Source organism: Biomphalaria glabrata, chromosome 5 (assembly GCF_947242115.1).
Source record: "Biomphalaria glabrata chromosome 5, xgBioGlab47.1, whole genome shotgun sequence".
NCBI lineage: Eukaryota > Metazoa > Mollusca > Gastropoda > Planorbidae > Biomphalaria > Biomphalaria glabrata.
This window is the reverse complement of record NC_074715.1, coordinates 5274219-5298462: the sequence shown is the minus strand read 5'-3', so window position 1 is coordinate 5298462 and position 24244 is coordinate 5274219. Positions and strand designations below refer to the sequence as shown.

The 24244-nt window shown below is 33.2% G+C and overlaps 1 protein-coding gene across 1 annotated transcript in view; it reads right to left on the bottom strand.

Moving 5' to 3' along the window:
* Positions 1 to 402: 402 nt before the first annotated feature.
* LOC106052861 (uncharacterized) overlaps positions 403 to 24244 on the bottom strand; it is a 49546-nt gene continuing 25704 nt past the window's right edge. Inside the window, exons 13-32 of the mRNA XM_056028661.1 lie at positions 20141 to 20275; positions 18862 to 19034; positions 17909 to 18108; positions 16726 to 16850; positions 15547 to 15695; positions 14487 to 14574; positions 13990 to 14066; positions 12322 to 12358; positions 11051 to 11148; positions 10286 to 10405; positions 9445 to 9590; positions 8972 to 9107; positions 8242 to 8379; positions 7331 to 7469; positions 7018 to 7091; positions 6141 to 6278; positions 3842 to 3976; positions 2966 to 3096; positions 1418 to 1553; positions 403 to 630 (exon numbers count right to left, since the gene is read on the bottom strand). Coding sequence (XP_055884636.1) covers positions 532 to 630; positions 1418 to 1553; positions 2966 to 3096; positions 3842 to 3976; positions 6141 to 6278; positions 7018 to 7091; positions 7331 to 7469; positions 8242 to 8379; positions 8972 to 9107; positions 9445 to 9590; positions 10286 to 10405; positions 11051 to 11148; positions 12322 to 12358; positions 13990 to 14066; positions 14487 to 14574; positions 15547 to 15695; positions 16726 to 16850; positions 17909 to 18108; positions 18862 to 19034; positions 20141 to 20275 — 2474 coding nt within the window. The 3' untranslated portion in view covers positions 403 to 531. The remainder of the gene's footprint in view (positions 631 to 1417; positions 1554 to 2965; positions 3097 to 3841; positions 3977 to 6140; positions 6279 to 7017; positions 7092 to 7330; positions 7470 to 8241; positions 8380 to 8971; positions 9108 to 9444; positions 9591 to 10285; positions 10406 to 11050; positions 11149 to 12321; positions 12359 to 13989; positions 14067 to 14486; positions 14575 to 15546; positions 15696 to 16725; positions 16851 to 17908; positions 18109 to 18861; positions 19035 to 20140; positions 20276 to 24244) is intronic.

The following is a 24244-nucleotide window of genomic DNA, read 5'->3' as shown; positions in this document are numbered from 1 at the left end:
GACGAGACAATAAGTGTATTATAGCCATTGAAATGTTGAAATTTAAAAGAAAATAAAGGAAAGTGGTACCATAGTTCCAGATATAAAAAAGTGAAAGTAGAGCTGGATAGGACACACCCTGCGGAAACCAGCCACCAATATTGCAAGGCAGGCACTTGACTGGAATCCGCAAGGAAAGAGGAAAGTCGGCAGACTAGCAAACCTGGAAGAAGGTCAGTCATGGATACTAAAATAACGTGGCAGCAGATGAAGAACGCTGCTCAGAACCGAGTTCGATGGAATTATTCAGTGTTAGAAGTAAAAAGAACCTAGACATTTAGTTCTCAAGTTTTTAAAAAAGTGCATACAATTGTCGTGTTTCTTTTTTCTTTATTTGATCTTTATAGTCATTCAAATCTAACTGTTAGTAGTAGCATGTTGTTAGAAATCATAGATGAAAATATCTAATAAATTAAATAAAGAACTCAATGTTAAAAACAAAAAAAAAAAAAAAAAAAATAAATCAATGCCTATGTACATCATAGATTTGAATCATAACATTTCTTTTAGAAACTTGTTTCCTACGTTAGTGTATTGGCTTGATGTTTCAGTGTATCTCTCTAGCACTTCATAGAGAACTCTGTAGTCAGCCTGGTGAGACACGAGTGTAAAAAAATTTAAAATCGAGATTCCGAGTACTACTCTTTAATATTTTTGTATTAATAAAATAAAAATTAGTTTAATTATTATTAAACTCCCCAATACGTAAAGATACTCTTTGTATGCTACATGTTATCTTTGTATTAAAATATAAGTTTAAATTACAAACAGCGAGGTTTAGCCGATGTTAACAGTGTAGAGGCACCACTTCGACAGTCACATTCCGAAGGGCGCCAACCCATATGTCGAATGATTTTTTTTTGCAGGCTTAAAGGAAGACAGCGTAATAGAGGTGCCCACATTGAAACGCTTTAAAGAACAACAGCTAGTGTTAACTGGCATTGAGGGGAAAACCTGACAGCAAAACAAAAAATACAACCGAATAACTTTTAGAAAGATTATAGGAAAAACATTTGACTTCAACACGAAAGCTCTTGCAGAAGATCGGCGTAAAAAACAAATAATAACTTGTGTTTAACACTTTAACTTACCACTGTTGGTAAAACTTCAGTCATGTTTGTGTTTAACTTACCACTGTTAGTATAACTTCAGTCTTGTTTATGTCTAGCTTACCACTGTTGGTAAAACTTCAGTCATGTTTGTGTTTAACTTACCACTGTTGGTAAAACTTCAGTCATGTTTGTGTTTAATTTACCACTGTTAGTATAACTTCAGTCATGTTTGTGTTTAACTTACCACTGTTGGTATAACTTCAGTCATGTTTGTGTTTAACTTACCACTGTTGGTATAACTTCAGTCATGTTTGTGTTTAACTTACCACTGTTAGTATAACTTCAGGCCTTATAAACTTTAGAGCCCCAACAATAAGAGGAATATTCACATAGGATTCATTGTCCATTCTTTCCAGCATAAGACACAAAGTGCAGGCCAGTCCACTCCACTTGGCCCCGTTTCTTCAAACAAATAAAAATAAAAATTGTGTACATTTAAAAATGAATTTTAAAACAAAAATATAGTCATACAAAACTGTCTAAGTCTAAATCTGAATAGGTATATTTAGAATTTATTACACACACATTTGAATGAATTTTAAAATGTCATGATGACATGATTTGTGTTGTTTCTTACATACCTTGTAAACAAATTGTCACATAGCATAAAGCAGCTGTTGCATTAAGTTTATTTTTAGATTTCTGCAGCGTAAGGTCATGGTTTTATGTTGTTGACTAGTTTCAGGGAAGAGAAGTCTGTTTGCATTATGACGGCAAGTTAATTCCAAACCAAAAAAAAACGAGTGAGATTGATAGTTTCCATATATAGTAAGACTTAGGGGATAAAAATATATATAAAGGACGAAGAGAGTCAGTTGAGAGCTTGAAGGACGACAGTAAATTTGTTTAAATTAAATTGTATTTTACAGTGTGTATTATTCTAAAGTGATTCCTAGTTCAAGAATTAAAGATTTGTATTTATTGTGATACGATCTTCGTTGTTTGTATTAATAGTTTACATTTGAATCTCCGGCAAAAGGTTATTGGTTGAGTGTTTAGTAATTGTTTAAAAGTAGAAATCTATACTAAATTATGACATTAGAAACGCATGTCATCATAACATCAAGACATCATTACATCTAGAAATAAATAGAATGAGGGATAAAAAAAAAAGACACATGAACAAAAGAAATAAGAAGAAAGATTTTTTTAAAGAGCGAGATTCAGAAATACGTGTTGAAATGAGGACGTGATGGAAGAAGAAATAAAAGAAAATGTAAAGGTTGCACTTAGAGGAACATTGGAATTTAAAGAAGAAAGAAAAAAGATACAAATGATTCTAAATTATTTTTAGATAAACTTTAATTATCGATTTTTAAACTAATAACTTATATCGGTATTTTTAAATGTAGATATTCCTCTACAAGAATAACAATGGAAACTTCGTTAATTGAATATGAGTTCTTTAAAGTCAAAGCTGTTTAAATGAAGGATGGCGTATATCCTGATTAGCTGGCTGTAATCAAAAATACTTTTTTTTTAATATTTGTTTTCGTTCCATATATTTGAATAGTAATTTCTCAAAAAAAAAAAGCCTTTTTGCTACCAACTGATGTGGTTTCTTCTTCTTTTGATATATTGTTCTTTAAAACTTGTAAAAAAAAAAAAGTTATTTTGATAATCATATTTATTACCAAAAAGGCAGCTATGTATTAATCTGACTTAGAATTACTAGTTTATTCTTTGCACGTGCTTCAGGAGGATCAATGCATTATACTAAAGAATTTTATGAACAGTCTTTCATTTGTATTTATTTGTTACTTATTTTTTTATTTATTAAAAATGTAGCATAAATATTTTAACATGTACTCTACCTGCAAAGGAAGGCCACTTTTTTCCCAGAAACATTCAACAACTGTAAATGTTTGATCAGCTGAACCCATTTCATTGTGTTTAAATCTTTGAATCCAGTTCTTATATGAAACACTTCATGTTTCAGTTCTCTCTAGACATATTAGAACCATTTGATTAATTATATTTTATTTCAGTACTTAGTAGTCAAGGATAAAAAAGTGTGTGCAACGATGTAAAAATAAAGTAAAATATCCAACTACCATATGAATTATATTCTTTAACTAACTTCATGGTGGACTCAGGAACGCCCTAAAAATCCAGAAATTCAAAATCCAAGTCTTCTAAGAAATTCAAACCCCAGTACCCCCCAAATTCAGAAGCCAATGATGAATATAAAAGAGTGTAGAATAAATGAGAATTCAACCAGTTCCCATCGTAATTACAAAAAAAAGGACGCCTGTTATCTAGACATGAACATCGCAGAACCGGACACAACTGAATGAGACAACATATGCATAAAGTCGGGAAAAACAAACTTGCCCTTGTGGAGCATCACCAGAGAACAGAGAATGCTGACCATGTCTTTCAAAGCTACATACTATATCAAGAGGCCGGAACAAGACTCTAGCCCAAAACCCTCCTATAGAACAAAAACTGCCTGATCTGGAAACCACTGCGAGGTTCATCTCAGATATAGGATTACTGATCTGAACCCCCTGACATGTAAAATGAGAACAAAAAAGAAAAAGAAGAAGTAGCCAATGGCTTTACCACTTAGCTACTATAGATATTTTAAAACATATATTTTCATTTAGTTATCTATTAATTATTGTAATTACTTTTATCTTTATCTTTGGAATAATTTTATTTTTAAATTTCTAAATTTTGGAACTTACTGTTTGATCAACATGACTGACTGTCAAATTTTGTTCATCCCACACCAAAGTCTGTTTATGATTGTGACTTGCTATCTCAAACAGTTCTGTTTTGAAGCTTGCATTCGATGAAATGGGAACATAGTTGGCAATAGTCTAAATAGAACATTTATATATTAAGAGATATTCTTTGTAAAATATCTGTGTCTTGTGTTGTTTTTATTGTTCTATATATTATGCAATCGTCAGCAAATATTCTGACTTTTGTTTGTTCCTAAACTAATGCAATTAGGTAAATCATTTATGTAAATTAAAAATAGTAGTGGACACAAGACTGTTCCTTGTGGTACACCTGAGTTTACTGTTATTGGTGTTGATTTAGAGCCATCTATTATTACAGTTTGTTCTCTTTAATCCATGATGCAATGGACCATGAATGCCGAAATATTTTAGTTTTTTAAGCAAACTATGATGGTGAAGTTTGTGAAAAGCATCTATTTGCTCACTATTATCTAAACCTTTTGAAAAAATCATCAATTAGTCCTAGTAGTTGTGTTTCACATGATCTATATTTCCTAAAGCCATGTTGGTATGAAGTAAGGACATTGTGTTTGTCTAAGTGGTTTATGATGTTGCTACATATTATGTGTTCTAGGAATTTACATGTGACTATTCTGTAGTTTACTGGGTTAGATTTTTCTCCTTTTTTTAAATAGGGGTGTGACATTAGCTTCTTTCCAGTCCCTTGGCGCTCTGCCCTGGTTAAGAGATGCCTGAAAAAAGTATTTTGAACACTGGTGCTAGCTCATTGCTTAGTTCTTTGAGTAATCTAGCTGGAATACCATCAGGTCCAGACGCTTATTCGGTTTGATGTTGGCTAATAGTTTTTGGATTCCCTTTTCTTGTACTACTATATCTCCTATGTTGTCTAGTTGGTTCAAATTAAGTAATATGTTTTTGTCTCCTGGGGCTGAGATGTTGATGCAAAGTATTTGTTTAGGATGTTAGTTTTAGTTTCATTATCATTATGTATTATGTTATCTTCTCCTTTTAATGGCGCTATTCCAGTTGTTTCCATTTTCCTAAACTTAATGTATGACCATAGTTTTTTTTTTGTTATCTTTAGATATTTCATTGTTTATGTATTCACTTTACAGCTGTATGCTTACTTTTTGGGTTAGGTGTTTAATTTTTATATACTTTTTATAAACTCTTTCTGCCTTAGTTTCTTTAAATTTTCTATATAGGTTTTCCTTCTGTTTACTAAGCTTGTTTAGTCTATTATTAAACCAGCATTTATTTATTTTGTTTGATATGTACCTAATTGGTATATGATTTTCTATAATGCTTTTAAAATGGTTTTTAATGAAATTCCAGGGGTCATCGACTGGTTGGTTAATGTCTTTTTCTAATAAGAATGTTTGTTGAAAGTTTAATGCAGCTTGGTGTAGTTGTGTTAGGTTACATTTATTACAGAGTAAGATTTTTGTTTTGGGTTTTATATTGGCTACTGCTTTTATCTGACTGTGCATTTTAATGATATCATGGTCTGATAGACCAGGGGTGACATGAGGTAATGTACTTTATAAATATATAAGGGTAAATTCCAATTGGTACAGTATTTAAGTAAAATATAAAAAAATCATCAAGACTCTTTTAATAAATAATACATTTGTTTATTGGCGAGATAATGACAAGTGACATATCTCGATTCATATCGCCTCACGACCTGCTTTATCTGTAGCAAAGGTATCTTTAACAACTTTTAGATTAATGATGTCTAGTATTTCTTACTCCATATAAGTAGCAAGATTACATGGGAGTGGCGTAATATTTAATATTTAATGTAAAAAATGTAAGATTCATTTGGGGCACTACCTAAATGGGTGCCCGGGGAAATTTCGAATTAGGACCTCCCACCCTAGCTACGCCACTGTTTACACACATAATTATTTTGTTACGCTCGCTCGCTCATTTGGTTTCTTACGTAGGTAAAAAAAAACACTATTCATTAAAGAAGATCTTGTAAACCTTGTGCTGAGAACTTTAATAGTCTTGTAAATAACTAAACTGACAGCAAGGAAATGGTATTTATTTTTAAAAGTGTGTATTGATTTATAAAGAATTATACGAACATTTACTTAATATTGGGTCAGTTTGGTTTATAAGTAATTGGATCCCTAATTCGAGTGGTGAATGAAGAATTAATAATACTACTTAGATAAAAATATTTTTTAAATGTGAGATTTATTTTGTGTTTAAAACTTGTAATAACACCTTTTAAATTTTAAAGAAATTAATAAAAGGAATCCATACTTACAGAATCATCTTTCTGCTCCTCAAACTCAAAGTCTACTATAATTGTAATTTTATACTGTATAACCAATCTCCAGAAGTCGTCTACTGTACCAGGCATTGGTAGCTGGGTCAGGAAATGTTGATCTTTTTGTTTTAATCCCTGACAGCAGAAGCCAGAAATAAATAAATTTTAAAGCTTTTGTCTTAGATTCCATTCCTACTGTATGTTCAAATAATATCGTAGCAAAAACATTCATTTTTCATTCGTCATAAAAAAAGAAGAATGACTTACGCATTATTAGCAAGAAGCATTACCAACAAAGCTAACTGGCGTTACCAAAGTAGATGAAACATATATATATATATATATATATATATATATATATATATATATATATATATATATATATATATATATATATATATTGTTATGGCACGATATTAGGATTAGATATTAGTTATTGGTTTAGTTAATATGGGAAGTTTTGACGTAGAGACAATAACGCGACGAGGTTTTAAAAAAGATTAGCGAAATATAAACCGATTAAATAATGAAACATTTTAATAATATTTTGTTCCAATTATGAAGACAATGCGCTTTAAAAGCTTACACTAACTCATTCCTTATGTCTGGGTGTTTTTCTTTTCTTCTTTTCTCTATCTAGAATCAAGTGTAAATTTTGGACAGCTATTAATTACTAATGACAACACACCAATCAATACAAAAATCAACTAATTAATTAATCAATTAGTGCTAATTAATATTTAAAAAAAAAGTGGAGATAAAACTTGCAATATTGAAGTTTTGGCAGTGATTGAACACGATTCTCCCCACTCAAATAATATATTTTTTGTTTTATAAATAAAATCTTTTTTAAATCTTGTTTTGTGTTACAGACCGGTACAAATACAGCGTTGATGTAGTCTGCCAATGAACTGCCGTCACATTCTAAATAAGGTCTGTACTGACGTCCTGCCAACAGAAATATATTATAATTATTAATTAAGACAATGAAATTAATCTTCTTAATTTTTTCTTTAAAGGAAGTGTATTTCTTTTCCTGCTAACTTTAAATCTACACGATTTCATATTTAAAATACATTATTAAAATCAGTATTAATTTTTTAGTGTATTAATACATTATCGCATTATTTCGTTCTCTAGTACAATGCAACATACAATTGAAACTCTAATGTAATCTTCATATTTACTTGGCACTAGAGATGGAAATCTGTTTTTCTCTTGCTGTGAAATCTTCAGTGTATTTTGGTAAACATCGTCAGTGGTTTCGTTACCATCTTCAGTAGTCACTTGACTCTTGTTGACTATATCACATACACTGCATAAAGTCTGTTTTAGGTAAGTGTATAGATATTAAACTAATGCAATAATGTTTAGGAATAGTTATTATTGGTATAGAACAAAGACGTTTAAAAATAATTGTCTACATTTAAAGTCATTACTTTAAATACAACAAAGAAGTAGATACACCATTAATGTTGTTGCAGTTTTGTTCACTGATCTTCACGTAGAGAAACTTAAGAGATTTTTGTGGGATGTTCTACAAAGTCTCCAGTACATTCACATTTTTTTTTACATTTGATCTACATTAGTGTTTATTGTAAAGAATGGACGGGCCTATCAATGGAAGTAACTCTAAATCATGGAGAAAGACCGTTGTTAGATCATGTGTGGTGCCCAAACAGTGAAACAGATGAAAAAACGTTAATAAGTGAAGTCAGAAATTGATTTCCCACTACCTGTTTAGGTACCTTATCTTTTATCTTCAGCTTTGCCTTAGTCTGTTGGACCATTCGGCACTGTGCAAGCTTTGGCACTGTGCAAGATTTGTCGACCGTCTTTCTCCATTCCTCTGTCTTTTGCCTTCGATAGAACGTCTTTCAACAGCAGGCCTGTCCATTCTTTTATGTTATCTCCCCATCACTTCCATACATATACATTACACATTCTCTTCTTACATTTTTTCTTTTCTTTTCTATAGTTTCCTGTTTTTCTTTCCATCTTTATCATGATTGTGCATTTAAAAAATAAATAAAATGTAAACAGTTTCCTTTTTTTTTGTTCTGATAGAGTTTGTTTCTAAACGTATTTGGTTACCTACTTTAAACTCAGAGTCTATTCCCCTGAGAGCTAGTGAATTTATGCCATTCTCTGTGTTTGTAAGTCCATCCACTTGGATAGTTGTGTCTGTGGTCAGTAAAGCGGCTTGAACAACTTTGTGCAGGAACTCGAACTGGGTCTGGGGAGGAACAAGATGAGAACAATCAGTGTTGACTCAGAACAGGACAACCTTCTCCTAGATACTACACCTTACCCCACCTCACCCCACTGTCAAGAGCAAGGGTGTGTACGATGTGAGATTGTGTGTTTGTTTGCTTATTTATTAGTTGTAAGTTGTGAATTGTGTTTTTGAAGGTGGCTAAGTATAGCCAGTGGTCAGTTTGTCAGTTGGTGTGCTGGTCTGTTCCTGGTCAGTACTATATGATAAGGATGTATTTCCATGATCTTATGTGTTCTATTGGGGTAATGGCTAAGATTTGTTAACCATTTTACGTATGATTTAGATTTATGTTGCCTAGTTATATGCTTTGGTGCATTTTATTGTGTTAGCACTAGTATTGAAAATAGTTTATATTGCACAAGAAAAATAGTTTTGTAAATAAATCCTATGACTTGAATACTCATTGTTGCTTTGTAATATCAACTTTGTTAATGCTAGACTACTATAAAATGATCATTCTATGTAACATCGTATTCATTCATTTGATGAAGAAACAATTGACATTAAATTCTACGACCAAATGGATATTTTATTTTATTACACTACTTACAGCAGTCTGTACCATAAACACTCTGTCTTCTCGTAATCTGGATACTATTTTGAAAAAATCCAAACGTCCTGTTTCCTTAGCTTGTCTCAATAAATTGTGAATAGCTATAAATGTTCCAGTTCTTCCTACTCCAGCGCTAAAATACAATGAACAAGGTGTCAACGTTTACATAATTTATATTGTAGATTTAAAATACAAAAGAAGTCTATGTATAGATGCCTCAGGCAGTCTACGCGCTCTGGGCTGTGACTCATTGGTATAAGGCTCGAACACTTACCGTCACCAACGACCGTCCCTACGAACTTTTTATTCTTTTGTTATATGGTATATTTTAACACAAAGTTTTTGAATGGTCATTTCGTAAGAATACTTTTTTTCTTGTTAATATGAATTAAATATTTTATTATGAACAGAGTTATTTTTGTATCGGAGGCAATGCTAACAAAATCAAAGAAATATATTACCTCCCTTACCTGCAATGTACAACAATGTGATGTGCTGTTGTCTGTGTTGATATTCTATGTATAAAATTTAAAAGGCTCCAAGGCGCTTCTGGAACACCTTTATCTGGCCAGGTGTGGAAATGATATTGAGTTAAATGATGCGTGACTTCATTTTTCTGAAAAAGTGATAATTTCATCTAGAATAGAGTTAGGTTGCAAGATAATTATTTTCAGCATCATTTGAAATTAACAATGGCCAATAAGAGTGTTTTATATATCTCATGTGAATTAATAGTTAAATAATAAAAAAAATAATAATGCAAATGATAATCCATAAGTAATTTGTCTTATAATTTGTGCTTTTCACAAAATAAAAACTATAGAAAATGGAATGTCCATTCACTCTAAAGTTACATGTCAAATGTTTATATCAGATAGCTGAATTGTCATTGATAATTGGATTGTAAGGAGAACAAAGGAGTCTTTTGAAGAAATATATTTAATTCAGGTAATTCATAATATTCACTTAACAATTACTTCTTAAGTTATATTAATTAAAGAAAAGGCTTTGCACTTTCAATTTCAATTTTTAAATATATGAAAAACATATTTAGTCACAAAATACCAATGGATTAGAAAGAAACGTTTCCTAAAAAGTGCGCATTTAAAACTTCATATGGTAATAGTCATTTAAAATTATAAGTTTTCCCTTAATTAAGTATTTATTCATAGTTTGAAAAGTTAGTTGTTTAACAATTTTTCATTGTAAATTATTAGAAACCTAATGTACACTGATGTACACAATGTAAATGGTTTTAAGCTCTAGTGTGTTGTTAGTCAACACAAAGTACCGAATGTAGATCACTCTAACCTTAGTCATCTCCAAGTGTCTGATAGTGTAGTCTGTCAATGTCTCACTGGAGACTAGACGCATTTTGATGTCACCGAAAGAAGTTTTACCTTCTGCTGGCCAGTACTGTTCACACTTCATCTGAACCAAGGTATATAGCAGTAGTGATAAAAATATAAATTATGCATTTAGAGAATATCTTATCTTATCTTATATAAAACAGACGTTAAAAAAAGATGACCACGTCCTACGCGTTATGCATCTTGTCATGCATGTTAACAATGACTTCAATTCTGCCAAGTCACTGGCTGGCTCAAGCAACCTATTCCATTCTCTAATAGCACTAGGGAAGGAGATTTGTCCAAGCGATTATAGCGAATATATCTGCATAACCATGAATTGTATTTTACTAGATAGTAATTTATATTTTTACATTTGCAGTAAAATATATTAAAAATTAAATCATTTTACAAAATCGTTGGTGCAAAAGTATACAATATGCAACAATCTAAATTTATGTATATAGAGAGCATTTTGGATGTTTATAGAATTTTACAAAAAAAAATTAAATAATAATAATAGCAAGCTTTCCTAATACAAGACAATTAATTTGATACAAAAGATGGAGGCAACAAATAACTTTTAGTATTTATCATCTGATCTTGCAGCCATTTCAAATAGGTTTTAGTGAAAAATAAACATTTAAAATAAACAACACGTGCAATATACAACTTCAATTTTTATAAATTAAGGACATCAAACAAAGATGAGATTTTAATTTCTTACCTTTCCTTCTTCTGTCAAATTGGTCAACATAACAACTTTCTCCACATTCTGTTCCCACAACATTCTGACAAAGTCATTCAGGATTGTTTTGTTGGGACCTGAGAGAAAGCATTAAGTTATAACATAAACATACAATTTAATTGAATCGTAGGCCTATGTTGTATAGGTCACATATACATGGAATCTATAGGGCTATGTGTGTTAAGGTCACATAGACAGTGAATATGTAGGACTATGTTTGTATAGGTGACATATACAGTGAATATGTAGGACTATGTGTGTATATGTCACATAGACATGGAATCTGTAGGACTATGTGTGTATAGGTCACATATACTGTGAATTTGTAGGAATGTGTGTGTAATGGTCACATAGACATGGAATCTGTAGGACTATGTTGCATAGGTCACATAGACATGGAATCTGTAGGACTATGTCTGTATATGTCACATAGATCTTTAATCTCTAGGACTATGTTTGTATAAGTCACATAGACATGGAATCAATAAGATACATTTGATATTGTTTGTAATTCATAAATGTAGTGTATATATTTAAAGAGTTTTATTACATTATACATTACTAAAAGTTAATGATGTAATTTAATTAATAATATTTCTTAAAGTTAAGTGTATGTGCAATAGTTACAATCTTTAAAATTTTCACTGGCTTTATGTTTTAAGATCTAAAATATTTCTAGTATTTGATTTGCTTAAGTTTTTTCAAGTAACGCACACAATCGCGGGGTCTTATAACATCATGAGTGACTACTGAGATGATCAACAATGAATTACAGTCGCCAACACTGAACTCCCAGAAAACACATTAGCTCAGCCTTTCTTGCTTTGAAAATGTTGGATAATGATCTTTCTAGAAACTACTATGGTTCTTGAATCTTTATTTGAATCTTTATTTTTATTTTCTGCTCATATTGTTTACTCATTAACTGGTCAAACTGTTGACTTAAAGTTTAGTCGGGTGTCTAGAAAGTATCATTGTCTTAATTTTTTTCTGGCCTGTATGTGGAGTCAAACGTGACAATGAAAATATGAATAATGATCTATGCAGTGTCAATTCCACTATTAGCATTAAAATATAAGTTAAATATCAATATTTTTAAATGAAGTGTGCCACGCACTTTGGTTCAACAAAATCTCCACACTCAATAAAGTTATCAGCAATAGAAACACAATATTATATTGTTGAAACCGAGATTGTCCGAATTAAAAGATATTTAAACAATAATAGAGTGAAGTAAAGAGTTATGTCACCTTGTGAAGCAATGAATTCCACTTGATCGTTATAACCCTTGAAATAAATAAAAAAAAATAGAAATAGATCATGAACTCTGATTTCTTATACAATTATTCCTAAGAGAAAAAAAAATGTCAAGAAAATTAGTTTTTCTAAACTTAAACTGAACAAGCAAACAAACTCAAATATATGGCCAATGGGGTGAACGAAAAATATCAATAGTTAGAGAAGAAAAAAAAAACAGTTTTATCTCCAATCTCCACATAGCTTTTATTAGTTTTTAAGTTGTATATAAAATAATATTAAATAGCGAAGTATGTTTTATAGATGTTAAATACTTTTTTAATTTTAAATGCACAGATGATCCGCTTTTTTTATAATACAATCGTAAGAATTTCAATTCAAGTATATTGTAAGTATATTGTTTAAGTATTATCTATGAGACTTTATATGTATATAAACTACCAATGAATAAGTAGTTATCATATAAACTTCCTTTTTCAGATATTGCGATCTATTGGGCAGATGATGTTAATGTCATCTGCTTCTTTGGCCCACGTTTATCGAGCAGGGTGTCATGTGGCCTGCACAACAACAGCCGCCTTTACTTTCCCCAACTTAAGTCAGGTACCCATTAGAGCTGGGTGGACTCAAGATACCCATTACAGCTGGGTGGACTCAAGATACCCATTAGAGCATGGTGGACTTAAGATACCCATTAGAGCTGGGTGGACTCAAGTTACCCATTAGAGCTGGGTGGACTCAAGATACCCATTAGAGCTGGGTGGACTCAAGATACCCATTAGAGTTGAGTGGACTCAAGATACCCATTAGAGCTGGGTGGACTCAAGATACCCATTAGAGCTGCGTGGACTCAAGATACCCATTAGAGCTGGGTGGACTCAAGATACCCATTAGAGCTGGGTGGACTCAAGATACCCATTAGAGCTGGGTGGACTCAAGATACCCATTAGAGCTGGGTGGACTCAAGATACCCATTAGATCTGAGTGGACTCAAAATACCCATTATAGCTGGGTGGACTCAAGATACCCATTAGAGTTGAGTGGACTCAAGATACCCATTAGAGCTGGGTGGACTCAAGATACCCATTAGAGCTGGGTGGACTCAAGATACCCATTAGAGCTCTAAAAAACCCGAAATTCAAAATCCCAGTTTTCACCAAGAATCAAATCAAGGACCCTTTGGTTAGGAAGTTACTCGCTTAACCACTCAGCCACCGTACCATGTGTGTCTATAATTTTGCAGCTATACATCAACATATGACAATGTGAATTGTGATTCATTAATAAATATTTCTAATAAAGATAAGAACGTTTTTAAATCATTTTTTTGTTTCAATAATAAAATTATGCCTTTAGTAATCAACAATCCTTTCCAACTGTTAATACACAACAGAAAGGAGATAACACACTAATGTAGACATAGAAATACTTTTACATAATCCTGATAGTTCAAAATGTCCATTTAAAAAAGTTGTTAAAGTTAGGCTTATTTTGTGTACATCAAATATATATTTTTAGCAGAGTTTCAGTCACTGATTAACATGCATGACTAGATTGACACATGAAATGCGTCGGATGTGATTATCTTCTTTTTTTGAAGTAACGTCTGTAATATATAAGATAAGATTTATAAGCTTTTCGGAATAAAGTGTTTTTCTCACCCTAATATATGAAGCATTGATATAGTCTCCTTCATCTTTGTCTGTGTTTATCTTGAGATTGACTCTGGAGTGATCATCTGATGGATTGAGACAGAACAAAAATAAATGTGAGTCTTCGAGCAAGTGGATTCCATAAGTCAATAAAATCACTTAAAACACATTGATACATTAACAACTTGTGAGTCTTGAGTCATGACTTAACAACTGATTCCAGGGTGTTTTGATATCAAGACACTATGACCAGTGATGAATATATAAACAGAAGGATTGTGAATTTCATTGATTAATTTCAATAAGTTTGTGATAAACAGCTAGTTTAAAGGGGCATTATCATGGCATTATTAGTTCTGTGTTTATCTTAGCCACTTTCTATTGAGGAGAAGACATATGTTTATATATCTCAAAAAGTATATAAAATTTGAATGACTTATTCAAATGAAAAAAAAAAAAGAGTTGAGTAGCAGGTGAATACAAAAGTGTACCTTCGATAAACTTACATGTGCAAATATTTTTGTAGCGGTTTTTGAGTTTGTTGCTAACGTTATTGGCATACTCTGTTGAGACATTGTCAGGGGATGAGATAGCCTGAGGAAATAGAGGAAAGAACTTTGATGAAAACAATATAACCTTTCTGACTAAGCTTGTATGAGATCAAAAAAATTCCCCCTTTCAGACCAAGTGGTCTATAGGGCAAATGACGTTAAGGTCATTTGTTTCTGTGGCGATGGTGTCAACGGGCTTTACTTTTCCCCAGGTACCTATTATAGTTGGATGGACTAAGAGGTGCCTAAAGACACGAAATTAAAAATCCCAGTCTTCATTAGGATTCGAACCCGGAACCACCGGTTTGGAAGTCAAGCGCTTTACCTCTCAGCCACCGAGCCTTCTTGTATACCTCAAATAAAATCTACTTGTAATTAACAATAATGGAAATGTCTTGTACAAATAGTGCATGTACATATAGTATGAGATGATATTATTATATTTTCATGAAGGGATCTATTAATTGTAGTAGGCCTACCTCTAATTAAAGGAAATTAATTATCATTTGAGCGCTGCAACGATTCACTTAAAGTAAAATGAACTATTTTCAACAGAGAGAACTAAAGTAAATCACCATACGACAAAGGGCGGAGATCTATTTTCACAAGACGTAGCAAGATTTAGTTAATTCAATCTTTAAGTTACTCTAATCTACTATTTAATTATAACTTCATCATGTATTATGCTATTGTTTAATTTCTTTCATTTTTCATATGTATGTAAAATGTGAAAATTTTTTAGTAAAGAAAAAGCCCTCCCCCCCCCAAAACAAAAGGCTGAAAGTCCCAAAATGATGCAAAGAAAAGAGGCCTTGAGCCCAAGGATATCCTTGATAATAAACTTGAACGAAAAGCACTAACGCTGAGGTTTCTTAACAAAAAAAAAAAAAAAGAAATTTTCCAGAGTGTTGATAGAGTTTATACAAATTAGCTATAAGCTCGTCAAATTAAAATGTGTAAATGCTATATATATATATATATATATATATATATATATATATATATAATTAGTTACCTGAAATTGTTGGGTAAAAAATGTTGCATTGTGGGTAGCCATGAAATTGTTGAACTCTGCTACAGGTATTGATGTGTTAGTGTTGACTGTATTGACATATTCGTTGTCAGTGCTTGTCTCATTTTCAATAATGACTGATTTGTCATTGTCTGAAATTAATTTAAAAATACTTATAACAAAGAAAAGTATATACATTCATATCATAATCTAGTATAGTCTTTCGCAGATCTAATATTTGTCAAATATTGAAAAACGTTTCGGATGTTTCTTCACAGTTGAAGATCTACTTGCTAGTCCAAACTTCTCGCAGGACCACGGGGAATAGGATTGGACAATGTATGAACCAGGGACCATCGATACGACCGAGCATACCACAAGACCAGAACTGTTATAGATCTGTTATTATATCATTATTTTGACAATATCAATCTATATCATGATAAAAACTATATAACTACTACAATAATTATATAATTGTGTATGTATATTTTGCAGTTATGCTACAATATACGTAAATATGTTGACTATAATATTTTGAATACAATTAGCGACCAAGTTATACTACATAAACGAAAACAAATTATTTTGTATATGTAAATATAGTTATAAGGAAAGAAAATGTATTTTAATTAGATATATGATGATGTAGGAATCTTAAAGGGCTTCAGTCACAAGATTTTATTTCCCTATTTTCAACCTAAATACCCGTAACACGCAACATCACAAATCCAATATGACTTTATGGAAAATCTGTGAAGATCTTTCTTCCACTTCAAGGTTTATGTCAATAAATAAAATAAAACCGTCTTAAACCCCAAGAACGTTTTGTAGAAACTCAAGATATATTTTAAAAAAACTAAAATAAAAGTTTCCCTTTAAGATATTGCGATTTATAGGACAGATGATGTTAAGGTCATTTGTTTCTTTGGTCAACAGTTAACGAGCAAGATATCCTGTGACTAGCACAACGACCAACTGTATTTACTTTCCACAACTTAAGTCATTAGAGTTGGGTGGACAGACGATGGACTCAGGACACCAGGTTCGAAAGCCTAGCGCTTAGTCACTCAGCCACCACGCCCCTCACGATATATTTAAGAGCAACTGAAATGGTTGTTTAAGAGTTAATTGATGTCCTATGTGATTTTTCTTTTTTTTATACAGCATAACTTGTCTTACCATTGTGTAGGGGTGCTAAAGAAATCCTTTTAGCGGTCATATCCAGATCAGCAGGTTTATCGTGTAGAGACAGAGCTGGGTTTAACTCAGACTGTCGTGTGTTTTTATGTGTTCTCTGACGTCTTCTGAAGTATTAATAAGAAAATAAAAGGAGTTAGTGTAACATTGTAACTTGCTTCCCCATTTGATTTTCAAAAAAACTGAGCTGAAGGCTTTTCGAACTCTGGGCTTGCAAGCCTGAGTAAAAAAAAAAACGCTCTGTTTCGAAGAGTTCCAAGTCAATATCTATTTCAAATGTGTCGGACACTCCGGGTGCATGGACTAGAACACATGGCCGAAGGCCGTACACACTGGGAAAACCCGCTATTTTTTATGCTTTACTAAGCTAACTGTTCAGGAATCGCCATTGGTGTAACTGTCCCTTGAGAAAGGGCGCCTGGATTATCGACAGGGTCGTGGAAGCTTTTTTACAACTCCTCACTGTGCAATGAGAAAGCTCTCCCATTCCCTTGGACACTCCCACAGGAGTTTGTTTTGCTATTCATTTAGCCTAATTACTTCCTCAAGTGTTTCCACCCAAGTGCCACGTTGAGGCAGAGTAGCGTACCCTTGATCCGCATCCCCTGTATAGTGTGTAGTTCAATCGTATTCACATGTGTCTTGATAAACTTTAGTAAGAATAAAAAGGATGTACGTTTACATATAAATGGGTATATTTAATTGTGAAATGTTTTTTTTTTTTTAAAGTAGCAGTTTGTTATAATTAGAGCAAAATACAGGCGATTGTGTAAATTAGGTTTTCAATAATGCAATATAATTTAAACAAATTATCGTATTAAACTTAGTTCTAAAAAATAAACAGAATTGTGATAAATTTAAAATAATGTGTTTTAAAAGTAATTACTAAAACAAAGAATATGTGGACTTGGATAAACATATAGAATAGACAAAATACCGAAGAAATAAGATAAAGGCAAGCAATGATCTAAATACAAACTATTTCAAACATAATGAAAACCAATTCTAAGACCTAATTACAAATCATTTCAAAGCCATAATTACAACATATTCCTAATTAGTTTATATTACATCCTCTTAAACTGTAAGTAAAATAAATTCATAATATATGCAACATAAAACACTATATTTAAACATGACATACAATATTAACATCTAAATTTACCTGCAGAAAACAATGAGTACAATAATCAGTGCTATTAGTAAAACTGCAGCCACTATCGGACCAACAATAACACCAACATTCGATGGACTGCTTTCATTCTTTGGAATTTCTTTGGAAACAAAAAGAAGATTTTTATTTGTAAGACAGCAAAAATCTTGACGATGTCTGGACATTAACATGTTCATAGACACAATGTCCAGTCAATGGAAAATATTTTTTTTAATTTCTTATTCTCATGAAACACGACTTCAATAGAAAAAAAAGAGAACAGAAGAAAGTGATGAAACTAATAGAGGTACGGAATACTTTCATTACATAAACAACAAGAAAAACAATTTACGATAAATCAAATGTTTCAAATCACAACAACAGAGTTGTGAATCAAACCAATCAACCGTTTACATTGTAAGTCTCCTCTCTGATGCAGATCTCATAGAAACGTCTGGATTAATCTCTGTACAAAAGTTAATGCTAGAATGTTAGAAGCACTGCATTTCGCTTCTCCTTACGTTAAGGAAATACAAGTTCAGTACTAGATTAAGCCTTTTGATTTTGAAGTGTTATATAATAAATCAATTCTGGAACTGCTACAATTTATGCAATGAAGTTATTCCCCCATTGAACCATAGAATACACGTATAAATACACAAGCATTACCAACCGGATACACCCGTTGATTTCGTCCCAGGATATATATTGTTTCTTATAAGTTTCTATCCTCCCCCCCCTTCAAAAAAAAAAGCTCAATGTATACAATGACTGCAAAAGCAAGCTTCGAGTCAAGGAAAATGTATGCACAAACGTTTAAATAGTGCTTAAAAACGAAGGTTTCGATCGTGAAATGTGCTTAGTTGCTCTAGGCACACGTGAAGTAGTAACAGGTTAAATTTTCGTGCACCGTAAATGAGATAGTTAGTGATGAGTCAGTCAGGGCCATTAGGAATTTAAAGTACAAATAAGTGTGTTAATATAAAGAATAGAATCTTACCGACATTGCACAAAATGCCTTGAAAACCTATCAGACAACCAAAGTCACATGTTCCTGTAGTACTATCACAGCTTGTATTTGCACAATGACTGCTACAACTCTGACTGCAGTTTACACCCCAGGTTTGAATTGGGCATGCTGAGAAGTAGAGATATTTCAGTTTTAAAGATGTTTAAGTAGTCTAGACTCTAGAAATATGAAAACAAGTTTAAAACAATAATTAGCGATTCCACTAACTATAATACGTAGCAAAGGAATTTAATTTAAGAAATTATTTTTTTAATGGATCCCAGAAATAAGAACACTAAATCATGACAAATTATTATATATTAATTAATATTAATTTTTAAAAGTAAATCTAAAACATAGCTAGCGTTATAACAGTAAAACTAAATATAATCTCTAAAACACGTATAAACTCTAAGTCTATCATTTAAATAACATGCTAGAAATAACTAGATTACAACCAAAAGTGAAACGATTGTTGTGTATGACAATAAACAAACAAGTGATTTTGTTGGTAAAGTTTGTCTTGGCTTCTGAATTGAAGTCCCGGGGTTTAAATCCTGGTGAATACTTGGATTTTTTATTTTGGGATCTTTGGGCAACTCTGAGTCCACCCAGATCTAATAGGCACCTGACCTTAGTTGGGGAAAAATAAAAGCGGTCGGTCGTTGTGCTGGCCACCTGACACCCTTGTTAACCATGGGCCACAGAAACAGATCATTACATCCTCTGCCCCATAGACTGTTATGTCTAAATGGGAAATTTTACTTTTTTATATCTTTTTACAGTCGGTAGTTTTTCTATTGATACAATAAACAATGTAAAGAAAGCCTGTTTAAACTTCACCGTTGCAAATATAATTTAAATATGCTTCTCAATGGTTCGTAACGAATTGATATTTGTAATAAATCTGCTTCATATAAGTTTTAATTATCCGTTGAAAGTCTAAAACTTGCGTTACATTGAAGTTATTTTATGTGACAAACGGAAGAGTTTAGAAAATTTGATTCTTTAGCCAGCACTAAAAACGGTTTGAAATTAAAATATACTTTTACAAAAAACTTAGCTTATAACTTTTCTTGTACAGGATACACTTCATTTTTCCGCCAAAGTCTAATAATTTAAACAATACAAATATTTTTAATCTAGTGGTTTTTTGTTATTATTGCTTACTAAATGAATTTCAGGTATTTAAAGCCACTAAATTTGAAGACAATTTTATACAAAAATTTTTTTACATTCATTGCAAGTCGGAGGGTTTCTAAATCCATGACATCCAGCTTCACACAGACCACTCGTCTTGTTACACTGAGACTGCCAGCACTGAGTACAATTAGAAATACAATTCTCTCCCCATTTACCCTCGTCACACTCTGTAGTTTGAAAAAAGTTCAACATTCATTTGATAAAAGTCACTTCAGAAGACAAAGAGAAAATAAGAGAAACATTTCTTTTATAAAAGAACTTCATAGAAATAAAACAAAAGCTAGAGAAAGTTTTTTTTTAAATTACAAAAATATATCAAGTAACTCAAAAAAATTAAAACATACATTAAAGAAGGCTACGTTAGTCCAAAAAGTGGATTCTTTTTAAATACTAATATATATATATAGTTATATAGTTATAACTTCGCCATGCACACCGCCATCCAAGATAGTATGTAAATAACATCTATGTCTCGTTAAGTAGCCTCCATTCAGTTATTACAATATATATTTACATATCGACCACCTGCGGACAATGGTTATGCTTGCCCTAGTTGTGGCAAAATATGTAGGTCAAGTTTGGGCTGCGCAGCCACGGGAAATACTGCATTCCTCACTGATCTTCGGACTCGAAGACAAGCCATATATATATATATATATATATATATATATTGTTACGAATCTCACTATCCAGGCTCTCTGCAAACTGCACCATACATCACCAACCTAAAGAACTTGACAACTCAGGGCTCCAAAGTAACGTAATAGTTTAATGTCGATAAATAACAGCCAATACTGTACAATTGGCAACACGTACACTGTACAAATATCTCTCCGATAACACCGTTCCGCCGTATCAACTCTTGCACTGGCCTCAACGTCTCGTTCCGGGCTTGCACTGGGTTCAACAGTTCAGGACTGACTTCACACACTAGGCTCGTTGTGTCGGACTCGATCACAGACCAAGATCAAGACGCCAGCCGTCTCAACTGTACTTGACAGTACTCCGCACTGAACCGTCGTAATGCTCCACACCGCTGAACTGTGCTGTAGTCGACCGGACTGTAGTGAACCGGGCTCAGAACCCCTACAGTGAACCGTCTTGACTGCGACACCTCCGCTCTTATATAGGGTCCCTACTGGCCTTCTCGAACCGGACAGAACGCCGCTCGACGTTTCTAGGTGGTCAGATAACTACAACTCTCGTGACGCTACTGAGCTCTGTTCACGACGTCGATCCTTCCCGGACCGCCGTCGATCCTTCCCGAACCACCGTGTTGACACTCGTCTCGGCTGACCATCGTAACTCGTCACGGTTGACCGCTCGTCTAGCGCTGGCCTGGGGCGATTTGCGTCGGCTGACTACACTCACACCACTACCCCCATCTGTGCCACCACCAGGTTTATAACAATATATATATATATATATATCATGGGCGTAGCCAGGATTTTTTTCGGGGGGGGGGGGTTTGGGGGGGATTTTTTTTCTCTCCCCCCCCCCCCGCCCCCCCCCCCTCCCCGCGAAAAAAAAATTATATGTATTTATGAGTGTATGTGAGTGTGCACATAATCTTTATTACATTCTGACCCTTCATTCTTTTGGAAGACGTTTATTGTGCCCTAGAATAGGTTCTTCCATGAGTTATTGGAAAAATTGTAGATTCCCCGCCATTACCAGCAAAGGGGTCTGGGGGAGCGCTAGGAGCCAAGCACTATTTCTGATATTGAAAACCAACAAAATGCATATTCTGAGGTATCTACAGTGCATTTTCCTGCTATTAAAAAGTTCTATTTCAAAAACCTAATGTGCTATTCTTACTGACTTAGACTCTCCCTCGTCGTTCGGCGCATTTGCCATCAAGCTGTTTCCATAAAATTGTAGACTTCCCGCCATTACTAGCAAGGGGGTCTGGGGGAGCGCCAAGCACTATTTCTGGTATTGAAAGCCAACAAAATGCATATTCTGAGGTATCTACACTGCTATTAAAAAGTTTTATTTCAAAAACCTAATGTGCTATTCTTACTGACTTAGACCCTCCCGCGCCGTTCGGAGCCATTTGACGTCAAGCTGTTTCCATAAAAATCTGTCACTGGTAATGTCTGAAGCCTCTTCCCACCTACCATGAGGACCTCCATGAACGAGTGGCGTCAAGTTGTACTAGGATATCATTGCAACTCTTCTTATGCGTAATTCATTTTGTCGGAGAACATGTCCCGCAAATCTCATGCGTCACTCTCTCAAAATCTTACTAAAGGGTCTACTCCCAGTTCAGCCTTGATTTAGACCCGATCTCTATAACTGACTCCTAAAATCTGTCTTAGCCATCTTTGTTGAGCTACATTTAGTGTTTTTCGATTTCGGTAGATGATTATTCACTGCAGGTAAAAATGTGTAACCTCTCTTGAATACTCTCTTAGAATTAAGTGACTGTAGTTTGCTTCAGATTTTATATCGAAAAGAGAAGTTTTATCGTCAAAATCTTCTGTTCGGGGTTTTCCACCTCAAAATGCTCTGTAGGGGGGATCTTAAACTCAAAACCATCTGGAGGAGTTTTAAACTTTAAAAAAAAAGCCATCTGTAGAAGAAGGGTTTAAACTCAAAACCCCCGATTGGATTGGCTACGCTCAAATAATTTTAGTGTTTAATTTGCTTTTTTTTATATTAAAGATGTATTTTAGCACCAAACCCCTCTGAATGGGGGTTTAAACTCAAAATCCCTTTTGGCAATGCTCATAGCATTTTGAGTGCGTAATTTGCTTTTTTTCTTACGCTGAAGATGTATGTTTTATCCTCAGATCCCCCTGGAGGGGAATTTAAACTCAAAACCCCTTTGACTACGCTCATAGATTTTCGAGTGATTAATTTTCTTTTATTTATATTGAAGAGGTACTTTTTAGCTTCAAACTCCACTGGAGGGGAGTTTAAACTCAAAACCCCCTTGACTACACTCATAACATTTTGAGTGTATAATTTGCTTTGTTTTTATTATTAAAGAGGTATTTTTTACCTTCAAATCCCGCTGAAGTGGGGTTTAAACTCTAAACTGAGTCAAAACCCATTTAGCTACGCTCATAACATTTTGAGTGCGTAATTAGCTTTTTTTTATATTAAAGAGGGGGTTTATCGTTAATATTAGACGGGGTTTTAAAATCAAAATCTTCCTTAACTGTGCTCTTGGAATTAGGGGATTTTCGTTTACATTTTTTTTGTTTTGTTTTATAGAAGAGGGGGAGTTAACTGCGAAAACCTCATGTAGGGGGGTTTAAAACTCAAAACCCCTAGTACGGATTTTTAAATTCGAAACTCCTCTGGTAGGGGTTTTAAACTCGAACCCCCCTGGTAGGGTTTTTAAACTCGAACTCCCCTGGTAGGGGGTTTTAATCTCAAAACCCCCGGTAGGGGGTTTTAAACTCAAAACCCCTTTGGTTGTGCTGGGGCAAGTGATGGTTTAGTATTAAAATCTCACCTAAAATAAACAAAATCAAAGCAAAATGATATATATATATATATATATATATATATATATATATATATATATATATATATATATATATATATATATATATAAACTGAATACAAAGAAACATAATAGCCAAGAACAGTAATTCCCGCTGAAGCCGTATTTAAAGAAAATGGTAACCGGTCACTTCATCCCTATTCACTTTATCCCCGGTCATCTCATCCATAATTTTTTTTTTCTTAGTCATTGTGTATTTCGTATTTAATGGTTTGCCCTTAAACACTCATTTTATCTAATATATAAATTTTAGAAAAAATTTAGAGTACAGTAGAGTCCCTTGGGGGTGGCAAGTGTGACAACCGACCCAGGCATCGCGCCTGAGAGGGCCTTGTCATCAGCTTAGCAATCCAGATCAGTTTACATTAACTAGGACTTATTACATCTATATGATGAGATAAACATGAGATTTTCGTTTTCTATACCGTTCAGTTTTGGTAAATACAGCATCCTATGACCTTTCGATTCTACAAGGCTATCATTGTTTAACAGCTCACCTTGACATCAATAAAGACAAGTAGCTAGAAGCGACCAATTAACATCGTTTATTTCGTTAATAAACGACATCCAATCGGATTTGAATAAAAAAACGCGTATCAAGTTTAAACCAGTTGCAAGG